Source organism: Musca domestica, unplaced genomic scaffold (assembly GCF_030504385.1).
Source record: "Musca domestica strain aabys unplaced genomic scaffold, Musca_domestica.polishedcontigs.V.1.1 7, whole genome shotgun sequence".
Classification (NCBI taxonomy): Eukaryota; Metazoa; Arthropoda; class Insecta; order Diptera; family Muscidae; genus Musca; species Musca domestica.
Window position 1 is genome coordinate 18367166 of NW_026712383.1, and position 19223 is coordinate 18386388.

Genomic DNA, 19223 nt, shown 5'->3' on the forward strand with positions numbered 1-19223 from the left:
AGCTCCATAAACGTGGATTTTAAAGAATATTTTCTCAAGGAATATCAGCTCCAAAAACGTGGATATTTCCAAGAACTATAAGCTCCATAAACAATATTTTTTCAAGAACTGTTCGCTCTATAAACGTGGAAAAAATATAAGGATATGTGAAATATGAAGTGATTCGGCTGCTTATTTTGCATTTTATGAACAGTTTCGTTATTCAAAATGTTGACCCCTTTGTGGGGGAGGTAATAGCCATATCCATATCTTGTGTTTATAGTTAGTTATAGTTATCGTATCGTAGTTATATAAACTGTTAACCCCTTTGAGGGGGAGGTGCCAGAGCAAGTGGGCAGATATATCCTATCTTCACAACAAATCTTGTTTTGATAGGAATATTGGCATGTGCGAAAGGCTCTGACAATAAGGCTCTTATTTCCTGTTTTTTTAACATTGTGATAATTTAGAATTTCGACCCCTTTGTGGTGAAGGTACCAGAAGGAGAAATAAATCGGATCGAAACACATATTGTATTAATAAAAATATTGGGATGTGTGAAATTTGAAGCGAATCGGCTGCCTATTTTGAATTTTATGAGCGTTTCGGTTATTGAAAATTCTAATTCCTTTGTGGGAGAGGTACCAGCAGCAGTTGTCCGATCCCTACGATCTTTATATCAGATCTTGTGTTAGTGAAAATATTAGGATGTAAGAAATTTGAAAAGAATCGGATGCTTATTTCGCATTTTATGAGTGTTGTAATTATTCTAAATTTTAACCCATTTGTGGGGAAGGTACCTGAAGGGGTGGACCGATATCTACCATCTTCACAACAGATATTGTGTTTGTAAAAATATTGATATGTGCGAAATTTGAATACAATCGGCTTATTATTTCACATTTTATAAGAGTTATTATTTTTCAAAATGTTGATCCTTTGTGGGGGAGATACTTGAGGGATTTGGCCGAAATTGTCCATTTTCACGCCTGACCTAGCACTGATAAAAATATTAGAATTTGCAATGTTATGTAAAAATTGGATGATTCCTTCTTGTTCTAAAAAGTAAAGTTTTTTCTATGGAAATATTGACATTTGGGTGGGAGATACCTGAAGGAGCGGACCGATATTGCCCATCTCCGAACTCGATATTAGTTTGATAATAATATTACGATATACCAAGTTTGGACCAAATCGGATACTCCCTTCGAGAGTTATCGTGCCAGGCAGCAATAAAGACAGACGGACGGATGAACGGGCACCCCATCAAAATCGACTCAAAATGTCCTAACAGATTTGGTTCAAAGCGGCCTAAGGTTTAAAACCTTTATTTCATAGGCTGTAGTACCCATTACGAACTCTGAATACAAAATTCAAAACAAGTCCGCTAGAAAATGTCGTTAAAATCATACAAATAGAGAATATAGGGGGATACCATAGTATGGGGGCTATACGATATCGTGGACCTATATAGACAATTCTCTTCCAGAGGGTAAATTAATCAGAAAGAGCGGCTTGTGTTGATTTTCAAACATTTCCATTGAAAAATGTGATCAAAATCATTAAAATACCCAATATCGGGATTACCGTTATATGGGGGATATACGATATCGTGGATCGATATAGGCAAGTCTCTTCCAGGTGTTAAAGTACTCACAAATAACTCCTTGTGTAGAATTTCAGCCAATTCCATTGAAATACCGAATATCGGGGGGTACTGTTAAAGGGGACTATACGATATCGTGGACCGCTATAGCCCATTTTTCAAACTTGACCTTCCGGCACACAAAAGACTGATCTGTGCAAAATTTTAGCTTCCTATCTTAATTCGTTTTTGGACGAACGGACAGGTCTAAATCGTCTTAGAATTCTCTGCTGATCAAGAATATATGTACTTTGAAAATTATTATTTCAAAGAGTTATTATTTCATGACGAACTTAATATATCCTCCATACTATGTATGGTGGAGGGTATAAAAATGTATCTGTTATCATGCTTTAATTCACTGCTAACAAGTTAACAATTAATCATTTCATTTTTTGCATTAACAAATTATTACCCATCAATTCTAATCAGAACATAAACATTCAAAGAGTTTTTCATCCAAACAATTCATACAAAAAAAAAACAGAAGTCGGACATAACAAATCAAAGATACCAGAACACGATTATTAACATCATCATCATCATTATTTCTATAAAAAGATCAGAGCTAATAAAGAACTGTGATGAGTGAGTGTGTGTATGCGTCTGACCACCATTTGATGGAACATCATTAACACATTTCACAGACACACAACAGACAATGGGATATCCAGACGAAAAAGAAAACCCACTCCACAGACACTAAAAATTCATTTTCTGGATATTCTGGTCTGGATTCACAAGACGCCATGGCATAAAGCTGTGGCACCACTCTATCACATCACCATTGGAGGAAAACCAAAAAAACAAAATAACCCGTCAAATGAATTTAATTCTCATCGATTCATCATCATCATCGGATACCTAACATGTGGAAACTGCAGTTCGTAGAAAATCAAATAGAATCATCGAAAGAAAATAGTCATAAAAATCCTCCAAGAATAGACTGGAACGAATTGTGCGGTATTAGTTTTACACTAACTGACTGACTGACGGGGTGAGAATGACGATTTGATGGTAAAATTGTCTTCCACTTCGACTTCATTTTTCCGTCTTTCAGAGTCTGATTGATAATTACAGGGCAAAACATTTAGAGGCAAAACGTTTGTTTTTCTTTTTTGGACAACCGTGCATTGTTTGTGTCTCAGATGTATGGTCTGTAATTCCTTTCGTTTTATGCGGTATTGTGGGCGTACTCTCGCCTTTGTATTATTTTGGGGGTGTTTTCCTCTGTTTTCCGAATTGTAACAATTATTTGCTTAGTTTGTAATGGTTGTATTTTTGTAATTATGTCTGTGTGTTTACAATACAAATGCTTTATTGATTTTTGTCTATTCTTTGATGTGAGTCTGTTCGAATTCTGTAAATAGTTAATTGAATAAAATATTTATAGGGTCTTGGAGACAGCAGAACGAGTCTTATTATACCCTCAGCCATATGGCTACAGAGGGTATATATTATTTGATACGGCCAACACATGCCTCATCAAAATAACGGTTTTAGACCCTAGGTCTCTTTGGACCAAATCTGTTTCAGGACATTTGGAGTCGATGTAGCGATGTCCATCCGTCTGCCTGTTTGCTGGCTGTGCTGACGATAACCCACGAAAGGAGTATCCGATTAGGTACGAACTTGGTACGTGGTAATATTATTGACAAACTTAGAGTTCGGAGATGGGCAATATCGGTCCACTCCTTCTGGTACCTTGCCCACAAAAGGTCAGGCGCCGGTTTGGGCCGCTATAACAGCCGAATGTAGCTCTACGCTTGTATTAATCGACCGTGGCATCAGAATAAATGCAATAAACTTGGATTTTTTAAAAATATTTTTCCAAGGACTACCAATAAACGTGGATTTTTTTAAAATATTTTTCCAAGGACTATCATTAAACGTGGATTTTTTTAAATATTTTTCCAAGGACCATCATAAAAAGGGATTTCTTAATAATATTTATCCAATGACCATCAATAAACGTGGATTTTTTAAAAATATATTTCCAAGGACCATCATAAAATGGGATTTTTTTAAATATTTTTCCAAGGACCATCATAAAAGGGGATTTCTTAATAATATTTATCCAATGACCATCAATAAACGTGGATTTTTTAAAAATATTTTTCCAAGGACTATCAATAACAAAAATATTGTTTTAATCATGTTTTTTAACTTCTTCAAAACTTCCTAACTAAAAACTCCCTAACATTATTTCTGTGCACTTGTTTTACACAGGTCTTTACCCCGTCCTCTCCCCACCCTCAGGTAGTATAAGTGCCTGTTATCCGGGCCAACAACACATGGTGGTAATCTTTCGCATGCAACACCTGACATTTTGTTGTCTTTCTTTTTTTGGACTTTTGTACCATTGCCAAGAGGAACTCTTGAGGTTGTCATTTTGTCTTCTTCCATACCCTCCATTTCAGTTGTTTTTGTTGTTCCCAAGAAGCCCCCATAAAGTGTTTTTTATTGACACTCGTTCTGTTTTTTGCTAAAAATTTCTGGGACTTTTTGTTTTGCTCTTTTTGTTTTCTATCCTCAACTGGTGTGTAATTTTCTTTACTACGTTCTTTATCAATCTATTGTTTTGTGTAACTACCTCTACGGCTGCTTCTAGGTTCGCCGTTGTTATCTGGTAAATGTTTTCGACCCCTTCCATTTTTTGGTGATTTTTTCACCGCCTCTATTCATTGCCGGCCAAACGACGGCAGCCACCACCATTACCTTTCTGTTGGTGGCAGTCATTTCATTTGCCCCAATGCCTCCGAGGCCTATTGCAAATTTAATGCATTATTGATGTCAATGACTCCCATATATGTACGACGACTGCTTGTAAATGACGTTTTAAATATCATGTTGACGAGTTGGTTGGTGGAGTGTGACATGTAGGATATGAGGGGGTGTGTGTTTTTCTGATTGCTGGGTGCTTGAGGTGTTTCTTGCAGTTTTCTTTTTTATGTCCAATTTTTTTCTGGTGGAACAGAAGTTGCTGTCTTTTTTTGATTTTATGGTAGCAGACATTTCTTGTCACAAACTGTTCAAACTAAACTGAACCCAAGGGGAAACTATACATATTAAAGTGGCATTAATTATTGACTGTTTGGGAATTGCATAAATTTTTAGAAGTATTGTTTAAAGGACTCTCTGACCAATAAACGTGCATTTTTTAAAAATATTTTACCGAGGACTACCAATAAACGTGGATTTTTTAAAAATATTTTTCCAAGGACTACCAATAAACGTGGAGTTTTTAAAAATATTTTTCCAAGGACTACCAATAAACGTGGATTTTTTAAACATATTTTTCCAAGGACTACCAATAAACGTGGATTTTTTAAAAATATTTTTCCAAGGACTACCAATAAACGTGGATTTTTTAAACATATTTTTCCAAGGACTACCAATAAACGTGGATTTTTTAAAAATATTTTTCCAAGGACTATCAATAAACGTATATTGTCAAAAAATATTTTTCCAAGGACTATCAATAAACGTATATTGTTAAAAAATATTTTTCCAAGGACTATCAATAAACGTATATTGTTAAAAAATATTTTTCCAAGGACTATCAATAAACGTATATTGTTAAAAAATATTTTTCCAAGAACTACAAATAAACGTGGATTTTTTAAAAATATTTTTCCAAGGACCATCAATAGACTTTTTTTTTTTTAAAAATAAACGTGGATTTTTTAAAAATATTTTTCCAAGGACTACCAAGGACGTGGATTTTTTAAAAATATTTTTCCAAGGACCATCAATAGACGTTGATTTTTTAAAAATAAACGTGGATTTTTTAAAAATATTTTTCCAAGGACTACCAAGGACGTGGATTTTTTAAAAATATTTTTCCAAGGACTATCAATAAACGTATATTGTTAAAAAATATTTTTCCAAGGACTACCAATAAACGTGGATTTTTTAAAAATATTTTTCCAAGGACTATCAATAAACGTGGATTTTTTAAAAATGTTTTTCCAAGGACTACAAATAAGCGTGGATTTTTTAAAAATATTTTCCAAGGACTACAAATAAACGTGGATTTTTTAAAAATATTTTTCCAAGGACTACAAATAAGCGTGGATTTTTTAAAAATATTTTTCCAAGGACTATCAGTAAACGTGAATTTAAAAAAAAAATTTCCAAGGGCCATCACTAGACGTGGATTTTTTAAAAATATTTTTCCAAGGACTACAAATAAACGTGGATTTTTTAAAATTATTTTTCCAAGGACTTTCAGTAAACGTGGATTTAAAAAAAAAATTTCCAAGAACCATCAATAGACGTTGATTTTTTAAAAATAATTTTCCAAGGATCATTAATAGACGTGGATTTTTTAAAAAAATTCTTGTCCAAGGACCGTCAATAGACGTGGATTTTTTAAAAATATTTTTCCAAGGACTAGCAAAAAACGTGGATTTTTTAAAAATATTTTTCCAAGGACTAGCAAAAAACGTGGATTTTTTAAAAATATTTTTCCAAGGACTAGCAAAAAACGTGGATTTTTTAAAAATATTTTTCCAAGGACTACCAATAAAATTTTAAAAATATTTTTCCAAAGACTATCAGTAGACGTGGATTTTTTCAAAATATTTTTCCAAAGACATTCAATAATCGTGGATTTTTAAAAAATATTTTTCCACGGACTATCAATAAACGTGGATTTTTAAAAAATATTTTTCCAAAGACATTCAGTAAACGTGGATTTTTAAAAAATATTTTTCCAAGGACTTTCGATTAACGTGGATTTTTTAAAAATAGTTTTCCAAGGACTACCAATAAACGTGGATTTTTTAAAAATATTTTTCCAAGGACTACAAATAAACGTGGATTTCTTAAAAATATTTTTCCAAGGACTACAAATAAACGTGGATTTTTTAAAAGTATTTTTTCAAGGACTACCAATAAACGTGGATTTTTTAAAAATATGTTTCCAAGGACTAGCAATGAACGTGGATTTTTTAAAAATATGTTTCCAAGGACTAGCAATGAACGTGGATTTTTTAAAAATATGTTCGCAAGGCCTATAGGTTCCCTTATCGTGGATTTTTTTTAAAAATATGTTCGCAAGGCCTATAGGTTCCCTTATCGTGGATTTTTTTTAAAAATATTTTGCCAAGAACTATCGTTTCCCTAACCATGGACCCTTTGTTCAACATTTACATTTGTATTGAAGTGATTTCCCACCTTTGCACACACCTGCTGCTCCACTCTATCAATCACTGTAAAGAGGAAATGCGCCTTGCAGAATTTCAAATTTGTTTCCAGCAGCGGCGATAAGCCGCTTTCAAGTGACATTGAATCAATACGTTTTCATTTTTTGTACTTGGTATCTCGATTGACTGACTAGGAAAAAAAACGGAAGTAGACTTTGCTAACACACCTTTAAACGCAAAATGTCACGTCCATTTGGATTTCATTTTGGCAGAGATGGGCTGGCATTCAATATTTAATTTAAACTTTATGGCACTAAAATAGGAGAAGAAGAAATACCTTAGCTAAATATTGCGCCCTTAACCAAATAAAGTAGGCAGTTGCTCATTCATTCCCCAACATCATCATCACTATCGTCATGATGGAGCACCACACACGCCAGCAGAGAATACCGACCGGAGTCATCCCATATAGAATGCCATTCATTATCAATGTCAAAGCCTGTTTTTTCCTCTCTTCTTGTACACTTTTCTATTTTTATTTGATAAATAAGCACTGCAAGGGGTTGTCAGTGAGGGCGGGGTGAGGGGGGAGTCACTAAGTCGGCAGCCAGGGAAAATGCAAACAAGACTCTACATATTGAATGCACAAACGACGAGAAAAAGTAAAAGCTTCTTTCATTTATTTATCGTGAGCGCGAATGAATGAATGACTGAGGGACTGGCTGACTGAGTGATTGCATGAATGAATATTCAAGAGTCGTCTAAACGGGGGAATGTCATAGATTTTAGCCGCCCGTGATTAATTCCAGAGGCATAATAAATAGATTAACGATTGAAATATTTATTTATTATGCTCTACACTTAAGTCAAGTATTTGCAAAATATTAGCGAAGGGGAGTGAGGGGCTAATGAAAATGTAATATAAAAAAAGTTGATAATTCATTTTTTTAATTTATAAATTTTAAAGTACCTATTAGCGTGAATTTTTGTTATATATCTTTAAATGAAAAAAAGAAAAAGAAAAAAACACAACCAAACTAGGATTTTTTAAAAATATATTTCCAAGAACAACCATAAAAATTGATTTCAATTAAAGAAAAATTTTTAAAAATATTTTTCAAGATTTTTTTTCCGTTTTTTTTTTCATTTATTTTTTAAAAATATAAAAAAATAGTTTGCAAGAATTTTTCTTTAATTTAAATAAAGGTGGATTTTTCAAATGACTACTAAACCAATAAACATGGATTTTTTAACAAAACAAAAATTCCCGAGGACTATAGGAGCAATAAAGTGGAATTTTTAAAACTATTTTTCAAAAAAAAAAATTAATTAACATTTTTTCCAAGGATTTTTTTTTTTAATTTTTTTCTAAGTTTTTTTAATATAAAAAACTTGCAAAGGAAGGCAAAGGACTTGCAAACATGGATTTGTTAACAAAAAATATTTCCCGAGGACTATAAGAGCAGTAAAGTGGAATTTTTAAAAATATTTTTCAATTTTGTTGTTTGTAATTGAATTTTTTTCCAAAGCTTTTTTTAATTTTTTCTAATTTTTTTTTTATATAAAAAACTTGGATTATTGGAAAATAATTTTTCAAGGATTGCTCTTAAATATATATAACTGTGGATATTTCAAAAAGAATCCAAAAAAAAAAAAAACACAACAAAACTCATATTTTTTTACAAATATATTTCCAAAGACTATAAGACCAAAAAAGTTGATTGTTTAAAATAAAACTTTTAAAATATTGTTTTTAATTTAAATAAATACATTTTTGTATTTTTTCCCAACGTTATTTTCCCAATGTTTTTCCAAGTTATTTTCTGAAAATTTAAAAACTTTGGATTATTTAAATACATTTTTCAAGGATTTTTCTTAAATATAAATAAAAGAAAATAAAATAAAAAAAAACCTTTCTGATTTTTAGTTATTAAACTACATTAGAATAGATGTATACCCTCAGCCTTGAGTTATGATTAGGAGAGGTAAGTATTACAACGTGTCTTATTTGGACTATATCGTCTACTTCCTACACTTTATGTGTGGTATGTTCCTATACTTTATAGGGAAATGTGGAAATATGCGTGAGATAACAGATATATAAACATGGGGGAAAGATCTTGTATTAAGTAGAAATAATGAGATGTGTGAAATATGAAGAAAACCGGATTCTTATTACGGATTTTATAATCGATTTGGTTACTCAAAACTTTGAACCTTTGTGGGGGAGGTACAAGAAGAAATGGTCCAATCTTTACCATCTTTATAACAGATCTTGTGTTGATAGAAATATTGAGGTATGCCAAGTTTGAATGAAATCGCATGTTAATTTCGCGTCTTATGATTTTCATAGATATTCAAAGTGTTTGGCCCTTTGTGGGGGAGGTACCAGAATGAGTGTACCGATGTGTTCCATCTTAACACCAGACCTTGGGTTAATAAAATTATTGGCATGAGTGAAATTCAATCAACAATCGGACTCTTATATCACCTTTTATAGGAGTTGTAATTATTCAAAATTTTGACCCTTTGTGGGGGAGGTGCTTGATGGAGTGGACTGATATTGTCCAATTTCGCACCTGGCCTAGAACTGACACAAATATTAGGATTTGCAAAGTTAAAGCTAAATCGGATTATTATTTCTCTTTCTGTGCAGAAAATATATTTTTTTGAAAATTTCGATCTTTTGTGGGTAAGGAACTAAAAGGAATGGATTGATATTGCTCAACGCTGAACTCGATCTAAGTTTGACAAAAATATTACGATGTACCAAGTTTGGACCAAATCGGGTACTCGAGAGTTATCGTGCGCAACAGCAAGCCAGCCAGACAGACAGACGGACGGACGGGCATCGCTAGGATGACTCCAAATGTCCTGAAATGGATTTGGTCTAAAGAGACCTAGAGTCTAAAACCCTTATTTCGACTAGGCACGTTTTGACCGTATCAAAGGATATATATCCCCTGTAGCTATATAGCTGAGGGTATACAAAAAAATATTTTTGCGAGGACAATAAGACCAACAAAAAAAAAATAATCGAGGGTTTAAAAAAATAAGTATTTTAAATATATAAAAATATGGATTTAAAGATTTTTTAAAAAATATTTCTTTAAGGATTTTAAAAATATAAAAAGGTGCATTTTTAGATCTTTTTTAAAACATTTCTTCAAGGATTTTTAAAAATATTTCTTCAAGGATTTTTAACAATTTTTTAAGGATGTTTTAAAAAATAAAAACGTGGATTTTTAATAATTTTATATTTATATTTCTCTAAGAATTTTTAAAAATATAAAACTTGGATTTTTGAAATCTTTTAAAAATATTTCTTTAAGGATTTCTAAAAATTTAAAAACGTGGATTTTTAAGAATTCTTTAAAAATATTTCTTTAAGGATTTTTAAAAATATAAAAAATTGTTTTTTTTTGTGAAGTTTTTAAAAAATTTTACTTAAGGATTCTAAAAATGTGAATTTTTGGATTTTATAAAAATATAAAAATATATTATTTAACGTGGATTTTTAAGAATTTTTTAAAAATATTTCTTTAAGGATTTTTAAAAATAAAAAAACTTGTTTTTTTTGAAAAGTTTCTAATAATATTTATTTAAGGATTATAAAAATATAAAAGTGTGTATTTTTGGATTTTTCTAAAAATAGTTAAAAAATATTTTTAGAAAAATCCAAAATTTTTTAAAATTATTTTCTTAAGGATATATACTATGCTCTGAATATCCTGAGCCGATTTTGTAGAGCGTTATCTGAATGAATTTGTTGAACAAGGAAACTTTGGAAGAAAATTTTACTGGTTATTGCGATGCAGATTGGGCTGGAAATTTGGACGACCGATCAGCAGCAATATCCTGGTCCACAAAAATTGCAAAAAACTGTGGCATTATCTTCAACAGAAGCTGAGTTCATGACAAAGCAACAGCAATACATGAGTCTGTTTGGTTGAAACTACTTGGGATGGAAATTTATGAGAAGACAACAATAAAATGTATTTGAAATATCTTTTAACAATAGATTTTTGCTCACCACAAAAATTGCAATATTTTAAAATTGATTAACTTTCAATTTGATTTTGTTGTAATTAATAATTATAATCATAAGTATATCATATAATCAAGATTTTATTAAAAAAAAACAACAAAAAAATGAAGAATATTTTTTAAATACTCTCGATTTGTATTTCACTTTTAAATGGCCATCAAAATTATCTGGAGTTCCTTAAAAAAAATTAAAAAAAAAATAAAATTATTTTTTTTGAAAGCTTCTCGATTTGCAAATCACTTCTAATTGTCCATCAAACCAATGCGGAGTTCCACAGATTTCCAAGGCATTGTCTTCATTAATTTAGATATTCTGACTTAAAAAACTTTACCTTCGAATCAAGACAATATCCTGCCATTGCCAGTTTTTGGGAAAATCGTTTTACTCCCCAAAAAAATCAACTTGAAAAACAAACTAAAAATATATTTATTTTGAATGTCTTCTTTCCTTGAAACAACAAAACAGAACAAAAATTGCTACTAGGAAAATGTAAACACAAAAAGTTGTGAGTTTTAGTTTTTGTTGTTTTTGGGGGCCAAATTCGGCAGCCATCATCCGGCGGCACAAGTCAATGTGGCGCTATGAAAAACTTTAGCTGCTGATTCCCGGCAAAATTGTTTGTTTGCCGAGGCGATGTCGATGCCGACGCGACGCTTGTGTGGGGAATTAAATGGAGTCTTAACGTTGCAAAGGCAAAAAGAGATTTATCAACAACATACATTAGAAGTCAAGTCGACGACGAAAGCAAAAACTGCAACGCAATAATATCTACTACAAAACAAACTACGCTGACGACTGAGACGAAGGCGTCGAAGAATAATATTGGCTTCTGAAATTTATGCGTTGAAGATGAAAAAAAAACCCAACAGAAACTGCGCCAAAGTGAATGAATGATGCCTCCGATACTGTTTTCGAGATGTAGACGATAATTATAAAGTCAAACACAAAAATGTATGCGGAATTTCAAATGGGAATGAGACGAGGAGGAGGAAGAAGTCACATAAAGGAAATATTTGCAAAAGCATAATTGCTGCAAGGTCATTAAAAATTTACACAGGGCGAGGGAAGTAAACATTAAATGAATTGGCAAAATACTTTCAAATTTAAAGAGAGAGAGAGATAGAGAGAGAGAGAGAGAATTTTGTGAATAAAACAATTGAGAAGTAGGAATCAGGTCTAATGTTGCTGATTATTAGGAAGGTTTTCCCCAAAAAAATATCTGAGTCTTTCAAAAAGTCGAATCTGATAGCCCGCCTCTTCGCAAGCTGCTGGAGGTGGATATATGCGAATTTAAATAACCTTTCGCGAATCGAATTGCCAGCCAGAATTGCCAGCAAGAATGTAGTTGTTCAATCTTAAAGAAAGGAATTTAACATCGAAATAATGAAGAAGTAAAAAATCTGGGCTAGTATACCGGAGTCTTAAAAAGGTTTCCAAAAAATCTCAACGTTGCAGCAAGAGGGCAAGACTGATTTCTCACCCCTTTACAAGTTGCGAAAGGTAGAAGGTCTAATGGTTTTTGTTGATAAATGCAAATTTAAAATCAAAAAATTTGGTTAGTAGTTCGATACAAGAGCCTGTGATCTTTCAATCCAGTCCAGGTGCTGGTCTCTTAACTTAAGCAGGTCCATATAACGACACAGTTGCCCACAGTCCCTTCAAAAACTTATGACGACAGCTTTATTGATGGAAACCATGGATAAGGAACAATTTTTAATCACAGGATCACCAGAGGTTTTGAATGGGAACTACTGGTGCTGATTATAATTGACGACAAGTTATCCAAACATCTAAGGAACCTCTCCAGCCTACATAAAAAAGTTCTACCTGAAAAGAGCATTCCAACTTTCGGTTAGGTTAGGCTAGGCTACAGAATGTACACCTACACTGAAGTCGGCAGCTGCTTCATCCTAGAATGAATTGGTGATAAAGATGAATTAGCCTGCCAATGGCTGCGAATTGGATTTAGTCGCATTTGGAGCCGCTTCTTTCTTCGCATAGGGTTGTTATCCCTCAGTTGACCTCATCCTCCCTTCTCCACCGCCACTGGCTTTGAAGTGGATTTAGTCGCCTTTAGAGCCGCTTGCTTTGATGAAGTTGGCTCTTCTGTACACGGCTCGTTTTTCTCCTGCACTTCGGTTTCTTCACCTTAAACATTGTTGAGGTAGGAGAAGATGGCGCAGACACAGCTGGGCTCGGTAGAAACGGTTGGAAGCACATAGAGGCAGACTTGACGAAGTTGGCTCTTCCGTAGACGGTTCGTTTTTCTGCCTGCACGTGGTGACCACCTTCTTGGCAAACTTTACCCTGCACTTCGGTTTCTTCAACTTCAACACTGTAACGGTAGAAGAGATTGGCGAAGTCACTGCTGGGCGCGGTAAAGCCGGTTTGAACCATTCAGAGGCTGACTTCGATTGTTCTTCTTTCTCGCAGATTTTTTTAGAATTCGTCGTAGCCTAGCCTTCCCCAGAATTGGAGGATGGTATCTCCGGATCTGAAGCCATAGCAGCCTTCTTAGTAGTCTGCATAGCTTCTGCCCCGTTGGAAGCCACATGCCAAAATAAAAGCGGCGAAGTCACTGCTGGGCGCAGTAAAGCCGGTTTGAAGCACTTAGAGGCTGACTTCAATATGGTATTTTTTTCCGCAAATTTTTTCAGGCTTCGTCGTGGCATAGCCTTTCACACAATTGGCGGGTGGTATCTCCGGATCGGAAGCATAATATTGCTAAAATCATCAAAATACCGAATATATTGGGGCTATACGAAAGCGTGGACCTGCACAGATAATTATCTGTCATAGGCTGTAGTATCCATCGCGAACTTTCTGTCTTAGGCTATAGTATCCATTACAAACTTCAAATACCAAATTTGAAATAATTCAGGTGAATAATGTCGCTAAAAAATCGGGCATTCCGACTTCCTCAAAATTTGATATCAGAAAACCAGAAGTGAAACAATCTCCTTGGATAGATAGTTTTTCAAAAAAAGTAGAATAATTTGTCCATTGACACACCGTTGGTACCTTTTCTGCTGATGAGGTCTTCATTTAAGGAGACAAATATTACAGACGACAAGGCTGTTAAATCCAAGGCATCTTAATGCGACTTCTCTAAAAGTTGGTGCCAGAAAATTAATAATGAAGTTATATCCTTGGATATTTTGTTTTTAAAGGAAAAGGAAATAGAACTTTTCCACTGACCAATTGTTGGTACAATTGCTACTGCTACGAAAGTAACACCCGAGTCTTGCTGATGCCTTGGATCGCCTTAATTGCTTTTAAATGTAAATATTCCCAACTTTTCTTGAGCCCCCCATCAACAATTGCTGTTGTCTGTCTGTATTGCGGGGGCGTAATGAAATCCACATTGTCATTTAATAACCTGTACCTGGCTATCAATAACACATTAGACACATTAGAGAAAAATGGCTAATCAAATTAAAACCACACATTCAAATGGTGTTATGCCACCATTATTGGCTGGCAGCAACAACAATAACTATAAAAACGAAAACAAATGAAAACAATTACAAGCATTCATACACATATACATATATTTAAGCTACTTACTCACCTTCAATGCAAACAACATGATCCCTTATTTGTTGAGCGATCTGGGCATCCGTTATGGGTAGCAAATCGATTAAGTCGTAGATGGCATAGATCGATGGATGAACACTTTCGAAACGTTGAATTTCTTGACGTATTGCCAAAGAGTTACTAATTAAAGGTTGTGGTGGGGCTGGTGGTGCCGATACTGGCACAGATGGCAGCGGCTGATGAGCATGAGAATGATGAAGCGCCTGCGGTTGATGATGGTGTTGTTGAAGATGTTGCTGTGGTGTTAGATGAGTTGTTGCCACGGCTGTTGGTGGCAGTGGTACTGATGCTGCTGGTTGCTGGTGATGTGGATGATGATGCACCACCACCGATGCCGCATTGGCAGGTGTGGTAAAATGATGCTGTTGCACCACAGCCGTCGTTGAGGTCGCTGCCGCCGCCACCGATGACGATGAGAAATGATGATTGTTGTGGTGTTGCTGCTGATGATGGTTTCTCAACACCGCTGGTGGTGTTTGATTTTGATAATTATTCATGTTTGGGAAATTTTATGTGACTTTTATTTTTTAGCTTTTTTTACAATTTTATTACAACAAAACAACACTTCAGGCAACGCACAACGATATGACTTTTTTCGAAAAACTTTTTATTGACAGACTTGCTTCTTTTTTTCAAAACACACAACTGGTAATTTTCTTCACTTTCGTTACTCTTTTTCTTATTCGCCTATTTTTATTTCAAACATAGAAACACACAAAACATTAAAATGATAAAATTTGGAGACACCATTTCTTTGGTTTAGACTTGACACACAATTTGGAACGCCTACAGCATCTTTTTATTTTTGGTAAAAACCTGAAATGAGAAAAAAATGCGGAGAAAATTAATGATCTGCCAGAGAAAGGGGGGAAATATGAGAAATAATAAAACGTGAATTCATTTTGCAAATGAAATTTTTGGAAGTTATGATTTTGATGATGATCATGAGATACTACAATAATAAACCAGTAAGGAAAAGTCAAAAGTCGGGCGGAGCCGTCTATATAATACCCACCACCACTATGCATATTTATTAGAGCTACCGTAACAAAAGAATTTATTTGAAGTAGATCATACCCCTATCAACGTTTGGCTTTAGATCAGTTATAGTTTGGTTTCACAGGAAACTAACATATGGGAGGCATATCCAATTCTGAATCGATTTTCACTAAATTTGACGGAGACATTTTTATCTTCTATACTAAATAGCATTGGTATAAAGAGCTTCGAGAAGGATTTTTTAAAAAAAATTTATATCGGAGTTGAGTGACAGACTTAAACACCAAATCGGATGAGATATATGTATATGAGCTATACCTATATCTGAACCGATTTTCTCCAAATTTTTGACAGATATTGGCCATTTGGTGTACAATTAACCCGAAATCGGTGGGGAAATATATATGGGAGCTATATCCAAATCTGAACCAATCTGGATAAAATTTTAAAGAGGTATTTTCGAGCAGTATCTGATGACCGGTACCAATTATCATTGCTGTGGAATGCACATTACGAATGTGAGAGACTTAAACACCAAATCGGATGAAACATATATATGGGAGCTATAGCTATATCTGAACCGATCTTCTCCATTTTTCGGATGTATTAAAATTCAGGACTCTTTGAAAGATATTGGTCATTTGGTGCAGAATTAACCCGAAATCGGTTGAAGATATATATGAGAACTATAAATTTGACAGAGGTATATTCGAACAGTATCTGATGCCCGGCACCAATTATCATTCTTGTGGAGTGCATATGAGAGAGTGCAAGTGAGAGACTTTAAACCCCAAATTGGATGAAACATATATATGGGGGCTATAGCTACATCTGAAGCGATTTTCTCCCAGTACCTGCTTCTAGAATGAATTCAGTGGGATCAGGCCTACTTAAAATTCAGGTCATTTGGACTTTTATTGGCCATTTGGTGCACAATTAACCCGAAATCGGTTAAAGATATATGGGAGCTATATCTAAATCTGATCCGATTATCACCAATTTCAATTGGGTTCGTCCTTATGCCAAACAAACATTGTTTGGAAATTTTCATCAGAATTGGACAATAAATGCGACCTGCATTTTGTTCACAAGAATACATGGACAGACTGACTGACATGCATAAACCGCTCATCTTCTGCGATGGAATTGAATGAAGCTGCATGGTGGGCTGCGCAGCAGGGAATGGTTTTAGCAAACTTATAGATGATGATGGTATCTACGTCTGAACAGTTGCCAAATAGCCTGTGTATCAAGGTGGATAGCATGGAACATCTTCATAGTAGATGTTCTATCGTCTTGAAGTTTCGTCACATAATATATGGTAGCCAGGAACACTGTTATCACTTCCAGAAGTCACATATCAGATACTGTAGTGGTCAATCAATATACCTAGATCAGACCTACTTAATAATAACTGGGAGCTTGTTCTTCTTATCAATATTACCGACGAGAAAAAGCAAGGAAGGGTTTATTGGGAGAAGTATAGTTAGCAATGTGGGAAAGGCAGGGAATGCTTTTCGCAAACTTGTAGATGATTGTCTGGATACTTGTCAAATAGTCTATGTCTTTTGTTGGATAGCATGAGACATCCCCATAGTAGGTGTTCAATCGTGTCTCATCTTCACATAGTCTACAGTAGTCCGGAACAATTTTATCCCATTTTGTGATCAGATACCTAATATTGCAGTGGTCAATAAATATGCTTACCGCGATTGTTAGATCAGATATACGAAATTATAGAAGGAAGCTTATTGTTCTTCTCGAGATTATCGGTCAGGTGACCTCAGATATTCTGCAACCGGTTTCCGAACAGCTGGCATAATAGCTTATCGATAGATCAATCCATTGGCAACCCCCTCGAGCTAATTCATCAGTCACTTCATTTCCCACTATGTTGCTATGCCCTGGAATCCAAACTCTATAACAATTTTAAGGAAGACTTTAAGTGTGAATTCTTTCAAAATGCAGGTGGTGGAGGAATTGAAGCCGAACGAACGAAGATGATAGTGAATGAGCCCCTGGAAAGTTATCTGAAGATCAACCTCTTTAAACGAAAAATTTGTTTTCAGCGACGAAACTCATTTATAGCCCAATTGGTACTAAAATAGGTAGAATTGTCGATTTTACAGTAAGGATCAGTCAACGTTTTGTGTAGTTTATGGGCTGATAGCATTATTGAGCCGTACTTTTTTAGAGATGCACAATTGTGAGAAGGTATTCAAATTTTTGTTGCCCAAAATGCAAGTGCTTGTCTTGCATGACATGTCGTTCAACAAGATGGAGACACATGCAACGCGGAACTATGGAATTATTGAGAAGCAAGTTCGGTGAATATTTTATTTCACGTTCGAGATCGGTTAATTGGCAGCCTAGATCGTGCTATTTAACGCCTTTTTTGTGAGGATATGTTGAAGCTCATGTTTACATAGACATTGAAGTATTTATTCTTGAGATATAGGCCGAAATGTTGTATAGATTATGTCAAAATTTGAAATGAAAGACTATTCTGAAGCTCTTACGCTCTCACTATGCTTTTGCTTTACTTTTCTATCATCAAATTTTAAACTGGTCCCCAAAACAACTTGTTAAAGGCCTACTCTATTCAACGTTGCGGTATGGAATCTATGAGAATAGGTCTGACCAGAGTTTAAAACTTGAATTGCCAGAATCCAGTCAAGGAAATGTTTTTGATAACTGGAATGCTCTCCTGAGAGCAATAGCTTTTTTGCTTTCTTCAACAGATCTTGTAACTGGCATGTAACCCCTTTCTTTCAGGTAGTTTTGCTGAAACCTGCAGGATTTATGTTTATACATCACTCGGAAGAAGTGGCTCAATTCGTCTGGTGATTCATTACCAAAGATGTTCCAATTGCCTGGAATCCCTCTAAGCTTAATGGGCGACTTAGCTCCGTTTAATGTAGATGTTACTCCAACCATCATGTTACGTTTGTAAAATTAGCTTTATCACATAACATTTTGCATCATCAAGTTCTGACTAAAATTATGTCTACCAAGTTGTTATACCAAATCTTACATCTGGACTTGTCTTAGACTTTCATAAATTGTTTGGTACATTTTCAATACATTTGAAGATTCTGGGCTATTTTAGAAGTTACAGAAACAACTTTAGTATAGTAAAAACTCTTCGATTTTTTTTCGAAATTTTTTTCTAGAGGTAGGTACTTTTACCCTGATTCCGGGAAACTATTTATTTGGGGAGAAGGACCCCAGATTTTTGACCGAAAGTCCGGGTTTAACAAATTATGCGTAAAAAAATTATGCGTAAAGAGAAACTTCAACTGTCACAGTAAATTCCAATTAGACCAATTCATCCAACATTTTTTTTTTTTTTTTGATTTTTTTGCTCTGTTTTTTGCACAGGTTATTCATATTAAATTATATTCCTTCTCATGATCACTAAGAAGTCAAATGCCACTGTGCGGCGCTGTAATACTTGTTTCTCCATTGGAATTTAATTGAATCACAATTAACGTTATGTACCGAAAATAATTTGCATAATAAACAAACAGCATAGCTCAGAAAAAAGAAAATTCTTTCAAGAGAGAGGGAGATACATTAAAATATTTATAAATAATTACATGCATTTCATCTGTTAAAATAAATGGAAAAATTGGATGGTTTTTGCCACCGTTTCTTCTACACAACAAGAATTTTGATTGATGATGACACAGTAAACAACCAAACAGTGCACATACATACAAACACTCGCACACACAAAACAAAAGGGAGCAATCACCACAAGATTACAACATTTGGCACTTGTAACATTCACCAACCTCTCACT

General features: G+C 34.2%; 1 protein-coding gene across 1 annotated transcript in view; it reads right to left on the bottom strand.

Annotated features, from left to right (window-relative positions):
• Positions 1–15235, bottom strand: part of LOC101889035 (centaurin-gamma-1A) — a 575535-nt gene extending 560300 nt beyond the window's left edge. The window contains exon 1 of the mRNA XM_059130016.1: positions 14394–15235. Coding sequence (XP_058985999.1) covers positions 14394–14916 — 523 coding nt within the window. The 5' untranslated portion in view covers positions 14917–15235. The remainder of the gene's footprint in view (positions 1–14393) is intronic.
• Positions 15236–19223: the final 3988 nt, after the last annotated feature.